Source organism: Cottoperca gobio, chromosome 13, assembly GCF_900634415.1.
Source record: "Cottoperca gobio chromosome 13, fCotGob3.1, whole genome shotgun sequence".
NCBI lineage: Eukaryota > Metazoa > Chordata > Actinopteri > Perciformes > Bovichtidae > Cottoperca > Cottoperca gobio.
In genome coordinates, this window is record NC_041367.1 from 22,871,197 (window position 1) to 22,882,963 (window position 11,767).

At 40.4% G+C, this 11,767-nt stretch overlaps 1 protein-coding gene across 2 annotated transcripts in view; it reads left to right on the forward strand.

Annotated features, from left to right (window-relative positions):
* The window catches only part of bcas3 (BCAS3 microtubule associated cell migration factor), a 343,002-nt gene that overhangs the window by 299,694 nt on the left and 31,541 nt on the right, over nt 1-11,767 (forward strand). For both annotated transcript variants that reach the window (XM_029445842.1, XM_029445838.1), the window contains one exon: nt 7,620-7,796. In XM_029445842.1, the coding sequence (XP_029301702.1) occupies nt 7,620-7,796 (177 nt within the window). The remainder of the gene's footprint in view (nt 1-7,619; nt 7,797-11,767) is intronic.

Genomic DNA, 11,767 nt, shown 5'->3' on the forward strand with positions numbered 1-11,767 from the left:
TGATCAGCCTGGATACTAAAAATGTGTTGCTGAAGTAAAGCACTTAGAGGGATGATACTGTCAGGGAGACGAGAGAATATTATACAATAAGGTGTTTATAACAGAGAATGTTCTCCTGATCAGCGAGTTCTTCAAAGACCCCCAAGGTAGACAACTACTGAACTGTGTAAGTTGCTATGTCACAATATGTCAATAAAATTATACAAATGCTGTTTAACTTCTCAGTAAATTGACACATCATGATAATGATGATATGGTGAACAGAATATTAATCCAGCATTAAGGTTAGTTTTTTGATTTAGTTTTAGTTTGCTGTTAACAGTTTTTATCCCGACGGTTTTCTACTGAAGAAATGGAAGCTCAGCGCATCATCAAGTTGAATGGCCACAGTATTATTCTTTATTATTATACTGATTCTAATGCATTTGTTTGAGAGGCGATTGTGAGGTGCACATGTGATGTGTGTTCATATCCAACTGTGCCATCCTAAGCCCCTGTTGTAAAGGTACACACACACACACACATCCCGCCGCAGTGTGATTAAATCTTTAAGGAAAGTAGCACTGGCTGAAGGGATAAGTAGGGCCAGTATGTGGGGACTAACAGCTGGGTGGAGAGTGGCTTTTAATCCTGTCGGGTTTTAACATGATGGAGGGAAAAACAGCAATCCAGGGCGTGTGTTTTGAATCCTCCTCCTCCTGCCGACATCACATTCTTACATTTTCAAAGATTCAAAGGGGGGAAATTTAAATGAAAAGAAAGTCAGTAACACATTTGAATGCTAAGGAAATATATGACATGCCCCTTTACACCAATACAGTGGATAGATCAGGTTGATTTGAGACATTTCCAACATTTTCATGAGATTAAACCAGTAAACCTGCATGTTACTGCTTGTACAGTAGTAGTCTTGTTGTATAATATTATTATTATTACATGTCTACTCAGGCAACATGTTAGCAGAGCTGCAGCGTCAGTCTCTGTGTCTACACAGGATGCGTTCTGGTACAGTATTGAGTGTAGATCACCCATGCACCAAGTAACTTGAAGCGTAAAAATACGTAGTTACATGTTTATAAAGCGAGTCAAACTTGAGCCGTTACGCAGACTGAGTAGATAGCCTTATTGAGTCAAATGGAAGCATATATGAAGTGTCAGATGCATGTGAGATCAACCACTGAAAAACACTGGATCTGAAATGCTTCCTGTGTGGACACAACTTATCAGAAGAAATATAAATGTCAACTTATGAACTACACAGACCGAAACCAAACATTAGAGTGAAACTCATCTTTAGCTCCTGTACTGTGACGTATTCCACAGTGACAGAAATATTCTGTGCAAAACTACATTCACCTAAAGTTACTATGAGGCTTCAGCATTTCCACTTACTTAAAGCAAGTGGGTCATTTCCAAAGTGACTCTGTGTGTTTGCAATGAAGCGATTAACGTTATGATTTTGTAATGTAATTAAAACTATATCTGTCCCATACTCTGTCATACAAGTACAATGTGCAGCTTTGTCTAAGTAGTGTATAATTAAATATAAACTGGACAACAGTCAGAAGGGTCATTTACCAACAAACAGCATCACGATCATCCTCACAAATACACCTCTCTAAAACAAAGGTTCATGAAGGTGGGATTTGTTGCGGGCCGGTTGTATTCGACTGCGTTAGTTAAGTCAAGATTTCCCTTTAGAAAAGGGTCATCATAGCCAGGATGGGAAAGATAAATGATTACGGTGACAAATAACTCTTTCAATGTAGTAAGGACATGCGTAAGACAAAATGTGAACCTATCCTTTGAAATACCCTGTTACAAATGAAATGTGCCACGTAAAATACATCCTAGACGTACTCCTTTGTTGATCCAGCATGATCCGAGGTACAGGTAAGCAAGCATTATTTATGCCAACGAATTTAACTCAAAATGTTAATTATTTTCCATATTAAAACCAATTTAAAACTCCTGAACAGCAACTATCAGAGATTGGTAGTTTCAGTCTAACCCTATCAGTATCGGCCTTCAAATACCCATATAGGTCAAAGCCTGGTCTGATAAACGTAAAGCTCTTCCTAACCTTCTGCCAAGCTCTTATCATCCAGAAAAGCCACCACTGTCAAAACCTTTGATCTGACTGGCTCACTGGCTATCAGGTAGCAGACTACTGTGTGTATGTTTCTGTGTGTCGGTGTGTGTGTGTGTGTGTGTGTGTGTGTGTGTGTGTGTGTATACCCTGAGGCCTGGCCAATCTCAGCTCTGCTTCAGGCCGGTGACAGGTGCTAATGCTAGGGCGAGAGGCTGCACGGGCCTCCATGCTCACTACTCCGATAACACTGACCGACCTCCAAAAGCATACAAACACACACACTCACTCTCGCACACACAGGCTTAGCTTCCTGATAACTTTGCTGCACTTCAGAAGCAGCCCGTGTGTGTTGGATTGATTTTTCAAAGGATTCCCCTTTAGTGCCAGCAGGCCCTCCATCAAAGCCGGCCATGAGAGGCTGTTAGATGTGTGTCTGCCTCTGTGTGTGTGGGTGTGTGTGTGTGTGTGTGTGTGTGTGTGTGTGTCTGCCTGTGTGTGTGTGTGTGTGTGTGTGGGTGTGTGTGTGTGTCAAACAACAACCCTGTGTTTTGCCTTAGAGGTGATATGATGTTATTATGTCCTGCGCAATGGTTGATTTAATGCTGGATAACTGGGGTGTGTGTGTGTGTGTGTGTGTGTGTGTGTGTGTGTGTGTGTGTGTGTGTGTGTGTGTGTGTGTGTGTGTGTGTCTTTGTAAAGGCTGAATTGAATTGTGTAGCTGTAAAGGCCCATCTGGACAACACAGCTTAGTGTTGTGAAGTGTGGCTCGTTGCTTATAACTGTACAACATGCTACAACCTCCAGCTTACCATTTGGCAAAGGTTTTACATGCCTACGTATTTTTAAATGTCATTAAATCATCCATTTCAAAGCTATCCACACAAGAGTTAGTATGCAGGCAGACTTGTAGGATTGAAGCCCTTTTGAATCTGGCCCTCTTGGCATTCTTTGCAATAATGTGTTTACTCTCTCTCAATTATCACTTATGACCTTGAAGTGTGTTGTATCTGCAGAGACCCTGTATTTTCTCTTTTCACTCTTCATTCAGAGTGTTTCGAGGCATCAACAAAGAGCCTTTGGGCTCCACTTGGTGGAGTAACCCCCAGGCAATAAGCAGGGTGTGCATCCCGTTTTCATACCCAGCTTGTCAAACCGCCACTTTGTTACGTCCCTCAGCGTCTCTCTTTCCGTGGCTCTGCTGATACCGAGTTTAAAGGATCCCTTTTGGCCTCTGTATGATGCAAAGCGGGGCTGTTTGAAGCTCAGAATGTTACATCGCTGTGTGTTTTTATGTGGTTCAGTGTTTCCCCGCTCCATCTCGCTCCTCTGCTGTGTTCTGCTCTCGGTGTTTCAGTTGGTTCCCACGGCTCCCTCTCTTCATTCATAGTCTAGCTCGCTCGACCACCGCTGCACTCTCTCTGTGTCTTCGGCTTGTCTAGTTGCCTCTACCTTTGTATTTACCATCTTCCAGCATGCACACACAGACAGATGGATGTTGGTCTTTCCAGGAAAAGAGGATCTCTTCTGTCCTTGTCTTCTTCACTTTTGTCTTTGAAGTCATCCTGTCTGCCTTCTCACTGGGGTTTTGCTGATACCACTAGAGACCACAAGACCACTAGAGAAACATTCCTCTGTGTGTGTGTGTGTGTGTGTGTGTGTGTGTGTGTGTGTGTGTGTGTGTGTGTGTGTGTGTGTGTGTGTGTGTGTGTGTGTCCACTGTATGAGAGAGCGAGAGAGAGACTACAGGAATACAGCATGTGTCCTTTCAAGTTTTGTTCAACAAGTTTAGTGATTCAAAAATGCTCTTAACATTTGTCGTTGAGGTTCAGGCCAAGCACTTGATAACTTATCCAATAAGGCAAGTAATGTAATGTTAGGTAAGTTGTCATATAAGTCATGTCATTCAGATTCCAAACAATCACTCTGAGGAGACCTTTCAAGAAACGTTTTAGATTTCCCTTCATTCACCCCCCTTTTTTTTCATTCATCCACCTTATAGACTTCACCCGAGACTGACTGTTTAGAACACACACACACACACACACACACACACACACTCACACTCACACTCACACACACACACCCACCCACCCATACACCAACTTTAAATCAACACAACATACGACAAATAACATAACCTTGTTCTCTTTATGCCTGACATCTTTGCTTTAACTTAGTATTATGAAGTAAATGTTGGTTGCACAATGTAAAGGCTGTAGAATAATGACACCATCAGCGTTTAGATTGGTTCCCTTTAAGAGCTTTCACTATGCAATTCTGTCTGCCTCCGGATTGCCATCCTTCACCTATCACAATAAAAGCATATACACTGTATCACTGCCAATCATAGAACATTTCACTAAGAGGCAACTAAAAAGAAATATCTTACAGTAGCTCTCCACCGGTAGCGGAACAATTGGAGTAATATTAAATGTGGAAACTGTACTTAGCATAAGTGTCCCATTGACGATGGGAGGCAAAGAGAGAGTGATAAAAAAAACCTTTGTTTCTCTTAAGTTAGATGAGTGAGTAACAAAACATGCCTACCTATTCACACTACCAGTTGTTTCACTCTGCCTTTAGCACAGCACTGAGATCGGGGTTTCTTGGGATTCTTACGGTTGTGTCTTGATTTGGACAGTAAAGTTAAACAGGCTGCTAGCAGTATGTTGCTAACGACATATGAACAAGTACATCGATCCTGTTGTTCATATGAAAAGCAACGGATGGAAAATATGTCATCAGCCTCTCCTTTCATGCACTATTCCAACAGTAATAAATGATTATAGACGTGACTTATAAATAATTAAATGTGTCTTATGGATGCTCTGGACTAGTTACGAAATTCTAAACTAGAGTTTGACTGATGGGCTTATTATTATAAGGCCATCATTATGACTTCCTATACTCACCTATACACACCTCAATAATGTATAAAAGTAAGGACTCATAGTTTGCTTTATTAGTCCATGCAATATTATAAGTTATAATTGTATTTGTTAAGTAAAGTGAAGTACATAGTGATGCGTATTTAATAATGCATGATTCATTGTTGGCGGTAAGTAAAGTGTAATGCATTTTCATGCAATTTAAAGAATCTATGCTGCATCATAAGTGATTATTATGTTAAAAAAAAGAAATTTGCTGATTGACAACATTTCCCCCTTTAGCAGACTGAAGTAGAAAGAGGCTCTTGTCTGTGCGAGTGATGGCTTCCTCTCCCTGTCTCTTCTCACAGCTTGTTGAATAAACTCAGGGTAATTAATCAGCATCAGTTATGCTATGATGTCTGGAGGTTGGCTAGGACTGTATGTTGATAAACCACACTTATTCATCACTGATCACGATTATTGATTTGGCTTTTCCTCTCTAAATGCTTTAAAATTGAGAAATTGAATTCTGAACTTTGTAAACAAAGTCCAATGGGGGTGAGGAGTGATGACCCCCGACAGTGGGCAATGTCACAGAAGAACTATACACTACATTGAAAAGTTGTCACCCCTGACTTTGTCCCAGAAGAAGCCCGTCTACGACACAATGATGATACGTCTAAACTGCATTCTCAATTACGTTTCCTGTTCCCCTGGATTAAGGTTGCAGTTTTAAACACGTGGTTAACGTTGTCAATTGAAACAAAACAAAAAACTACTTAGTTATGTTTAGGCATCTAAACTACGTGGTTTAGTGAAATATTAGGGTTTGGCTTTAAAATAAGTTTGTTTGTTGTGTTCTTTAATTCACGGACGTGAATTAAAACAAGTGAACGTTCCATCTACTTCGGGGAGAGATTTCCGTTGACTGATTGGATAAGTACAAACGTAATCCTGGTGAAACTACGCTTCCAGTTACACCTCTGGACAGGACAAACTGAAATATCCATGTTTGACTGTTCCTCTGAGAATGGTTTTGCCACCAAAGAACAGTTATAGTCATGATATTATGAAGATTGTCTGTGTCATTTCCTGTGTGTGTGTCACATATTGATCTGGGTCATAGCAACAGATGCTGATATGCAGAATTTAACTGATGATGATAATGACTGATAAAAATTGAAGCCTCGAGGTTTGTATCGTTATCATTTATTGCACAGAGTCACAGGAGCATTATATTCACACATCACCTCTAAATCATCTCTTTCAGCCTTTATCACCTCTTTAAAGCCGGCAGGCACAGTGACCAATTCAAGTGAACACACTAATAGAATAAACCAGTTGTTTTAGAGTCTGCGTGCCTGGCTGGCTTGTCACACACACACACACACACACACACACACACACACACACACACACACACACACACACACACACACACACACACACACACAGAAACCGTTTGCAGACTCTCTGGCTCCAAAGCACAAGATCTCTCTGATTGCAGAAATTACGGCAGACAGAAAGGGGAAAAGATTAAGGTGCAGTGTAGGTCTGTGTGGATTTGGTTTGACAGGCATGAAGATTGTGGTGTGCTTACAAGTTGTTTGTTATGTGTGTGTTTGTGATTTTAAAGCAGCTGATCTGCTGGACCCCAGTGGAGCTGGTGTTTAGTTCCTTTACGTTGTGGTAGAAATGTTGATATATTTAATACTGACAAGAGATTCCTACTTCTAGAGGGAAATGTTTTTGTAAAATCTTGGTTTGGCAAATTTGGCAACAACTGCCTTTACTTCTAAGCAAGTCTGTAGACAGCCAGTGAAATCCACTTATTAATATGTAACATTCACACTGTAACAGTGCAGTGAGTTAAAGTACTGTCACCGGGTCAGTATCCTGTGATCAGTCAGTCAGTGATGGTCACTACAGACAAGGCAGTTTGGCAAAGACCTAAAGAAATCCTTAAGGTTTATCCTGCAAATTGACCTCATCTTGCTCATCTTTTCACATTTTTGTTGGCTTATATGAGTATGATATCTGAGTTTTTAAATGTTACTGTTTTACTATATGATGTTTTTGGATTAATATTCAAGGTGCATTGATTTGTATGTTGCATTTTACTGCTGTAGATGTTTAAGGTTGTGCTCATTTTAACGCCTTTGTATTACTGTTGGGTAGTTTAATTCAAAGTAATGTATCATATTCTATAAGATCATCATATGTTTTAGCTTTGTCTGTGTGTCCGCTGAGAACCACTTATCTCTAAAAAGTCAACTTTTCATGAGCTCGGAAACACAGCCCAGTTTTCAGATCGTGTGCCAGACAAATATAGTGGAGTAAAAAGTACAATATTTGCCAGCGACGTATAGTGGAGTAGAAATAATACTCAAGTAAAGTACATGTAACTAAAAGTTGCACTTGAGTAAATGTACTGGATGGATTGCATCACCCAAATTCATATCACCATGGAAATTAAAACTGCCTGCACCCAAGTTGGCAGAAATGAATCAGGCTTCATATATCTGATTCAGTCCAAATGTGAATCAGCTTGTTATTGGACAGTTGGTACAACTGCAAATATTGCTGCATCCCTCAATGTATGTGTAAATCAGAAGAGTCTTAGAGTCTTAACCCTTTGTTTGTATTTTTGCATGCAGGTCCGTTTGACGGCCGTGGCGTGACCCTGCTGGAAGTATGCGGTAGCTGGCCGGAGAGCTTCGGCGTGCCACGACACAACGTTGGCTCAGCAGACGCCAGCGACGAAGGCCTCCGGGAGAGACTGGCCGACGCCATGTCTGAGTACCCCTCCAGGGATATAGTGGGATGTGCTACAGGTCAGTAGAGAGCATAACTAGGGGCTGATCCAAGGCAAACCTGAGCCAGCCCTAACTATAAGCTTTATCAAAAAGGAAAGTCTTTAGCCTGCTCTCAAATGTGGAGAGAGTGTCTGCCTCCCGAACACAAACTGGAAGCTGGTTCCACTGGAGAGGAGCTTGATAACTGAAGGCTAGAGACTCTAGGAACTACAAGTAACCCTGCAGTCTGGGAGCGCAGTGCTCTAGTTGGTTTATAAGGTACTATGAGATCTTTAAAATATGCTGGAGCCTGACCATGTAAGTCAGGAGAAGGATTTTAAATTCTATTCTGTATTTTACCGGGAGCCAGTGCAGAGCAGCTAATACAGGAGTAATATGATCCCGTTTCCTTGTTCTTGTCAATACACGTGCCGCTGCATTTTGGATCAACTGAAGAGTCTTAAGCGACTTTTTGGGACAACCTGATGAGTTGCAGTAATCCAGCCTTGAAGTAACGAATGCATGGACTAGTTTTTCTGCATTATTTTGAGACACGATGTGTCTTATTTTTGCAATGTTACGTTTTGTCTATGTTTAACATTTACCTAAAGGATCCTAAACATCCCTGATGGAATGCAGGGATGTTGCCTAAATCACGCCGCTCCTTCTCAATTTACTCCAATCTAGATTTTAATCCAGACTTTTTACAGTGTGGTTATTGAAAATCCGAAAAAAGTAGCTAAAAGACCCTGAGTTGGTACAGAGGAGAAGAGTTATATCTCCTTGCATGAATGCCGAAAAAATTACATTGCAAGGTAAATATGTCACCAAGTCTGCAGCAACAAAGCAGCAAAAAATAACAGACAAGAAAAAGAATCCACAGCTTGTCCTGTCTTCACACGCTGGTCTTAATAGATTTTCAGTCTGTACATCCATCAGGATAAGTCCCTGCTGAGAGAATCTCAACTTCTTTGGTTGTTGTTGCTAAGAATGTTTGTGCAACTTCAAATGAAAATAATGCACCTGAGTATTTTGCATGTAATACTGTTTGATCTTGGAGCAGTCCTTTCACACACAACAAACCCAGTGGTGACCCGGGTCACTGTTTTTGTTGTCCAGTGCAGCTAAGTGACTAGTTAGGAAGCCTCCTCACTGTAACATTACCCAGTATACAGTGCTGCTAGGTCAAGGTCCAGCGATGGAATAGGTTGTCTGAGTGTGTGTGTTTTTGTGTGTTTGCGTCCTAGGTTTTGACATATCTGCACATGCCTTGCTTTACTTTGAGGCTTCCTGCCTGCGTCCTTGTGTGTGTGTGCATCAGACATGCCGTTGGCCCTGACAGTCCAAATGGTTAACTCGTTTAGGAAGTGGCAGTGCTCTCTCTTTCTCTTTCCCCCCTCCTTAAGTGAACAAGAGTTCCTTTGATTTAAATGTGTGTGTGTGTGTGTGTGTGTGTGTGTGTGTGTGTGTGTGTGTGTGTGTGTGTGTGTGTGTGTGTGTGTGTGTGTGTGTGTGTAGGGGGGGTGTAACTCCATAGAGGCAGCCACAGGGGTGGGGTGTGGTGGGGAGGGTGCTGGGGTAGGAGAGTGGGTGGGGTCACTAAGCCCTAATGGATTTAGCATCGACTATCATCCCCCCAACCATCCCCAGCCATATCCAGTCCAGTCCCCCTTTCTCTCCCTCCCTCTGTTAGGACTTAACCTCATTTGTAGCCTCTCTCTCTCTCTCTCTTTCTTTCTCTCTCTTTCTTTCTCTCTCACTTCTCATCACTCTTTTTTACTGCCACTGCCCCCCCACCCCCACTGCACCCCCCCTCTCTGTGTTTCTTCATTAGATTAGATTTTAGAGACTCCCGGACACTAGTAGTCAGTCGCCTCTTGTTCTTGTCCCCCCCTTCGCATTGCATCTTGACCCCCACAAAATTCATTACTGATCACATTACATCAAAATTCAGCCTTACAGACACACACACACACACACACACACACACACACACACACACACACACACACACACACTTTCCTGCGCCTTGAGCTGTGCTGAAGACATCATCCACAGGGAATGTGACTTGTTGGTTCCTCCATCCATTCATGCTGGCAGAGAGGCTTCAGTCTCTGTAGTCTAATCTAATAGCACAGCACTTCTGCGCTGTGACATAGGAAATGTCCCTCTGTCTGCTGTAAGGAGGAGAGTGCCTTAGATGGTCAGGAGTTGGGATTTTATGAAAACAAAGCATCTGGTTGGTTAGTGCTGTCCATTTTGGTTAAATTACGATGGATGGATACAGTTTGTTTGATTACCTTTTTATTGAAGAACTCATCCATATTAACACTGACATGCTTTATTTTCTCTTACATTTAGGATTTAGGATTTTATTAGGATCCCCATTATCTGATGCAGAACATCAGCTACTCTTCCTGGGGTCCACAACATTTAGCGGTATCCAGTCATGCAGATACTGTAGTTTTACATTTAAAGTTATCCCATCTCTCTGTCAACACTTTATTATTGGAACCACTTTCTCTTAAAGACACGGTCCCCATGAACAAGATTGTTTTCAGGATGTTCTTCGGATTATTGACAGTAACAGTGACACTGATCCTGGACAGAGAAGTTGCTGCTGTCTTTTCTAAATGTCATTTTTCAATGCTGTTAACACTACAAATGAAATGGCATTCACCTGCATTAGGCAGACGTTTTACACACAGATATCTAAATATGGACAATAAAACCAAACTATCTGAATTGAGCCTGAACATACATGAACGTTATCCTAGGTTTCAGAGTCCCATGGTGGTCTTAATGCTGTTTTAGACCCTGTGGTTCCAAAAAAAGGGTTAGAGTAAAAAAAATCTCTATATATTTAATATATAAAGATTTTTTTCGATATATTTAATAGAAATAGTGCAATTATAACACAATATCTTTAAATTTAAGAAATCCTAAACAGTTAACGTGTACAAATTGTTTATTAAGAGAAAGAAATTGCTTTAAGGACTATGTTACTACATAATTAAAGAAGTAAGAACAGATGCATAGGTAAGTTAGATGGAATACATTATATGATATATATATATGTGTATATATATATATATATGTGTATATATATATGTATATATATATGTATATATATATATATGTATATATATATGTATATATATATATATATATGTGTATGTATATATATATATATATATATATGTGTATGTATATATATATATATATATATATGTGTATGTATATATATATATATATATATGTGTATGTATATATATATATATATATATATGTGTATGTATATATAGGTATATGTGTATGTATATATATATGTATATGTGTATGTATATATACATGTATATGTGTATGTATATATATATGTATATGTGTATGTATATATATATATATATATGTGTGTATGTATATATATACAGTATATCTCAAAAGTGAGTACACCCTTTAGATTTTTGCAAATATTCTGTTATATCCTTTCAGGGGATAACATTATCCTACTGAAACTTTGATATAACTTAAAGTAGTCAGTGTGCTGCTTGAATAACAGTATAGATTTATTGTCCTTTGAAAATTACTCAGTACACAGCTGTTAATGTCTAAACAGCTGGCAACAAAAGTGAGTACACCCCATAGTGAACATGTCTAAATTGTGCCCAAAGTGTCAATATTTTGTGTGACCACCATTGTTATCTAGCACTGCTTTAACCCTCCTGGGCATGGAATTCACCAGAGCTGCACAGGTTGCTTCTGGAATCTTCTTCCACTCCTCCACGACGACATCACGGAGCGCACGGATGTTGGACACCTTGCACTCCTCCACCTTCCTCTTGAGGATGCCCCACATGTGCTCAATTGGGTTTAGGTCTGGAGACATACTTGGCCAGTCCATCACCTTAACCTTCAGCTTCTTCAGCAAGGCCGTTGTCATCTTGGAGGTGTGTTTAGGGTCATTATCATGTTGGAAAACTGCCCTACGGCCCAGTTTCCGAAGAGAGGGG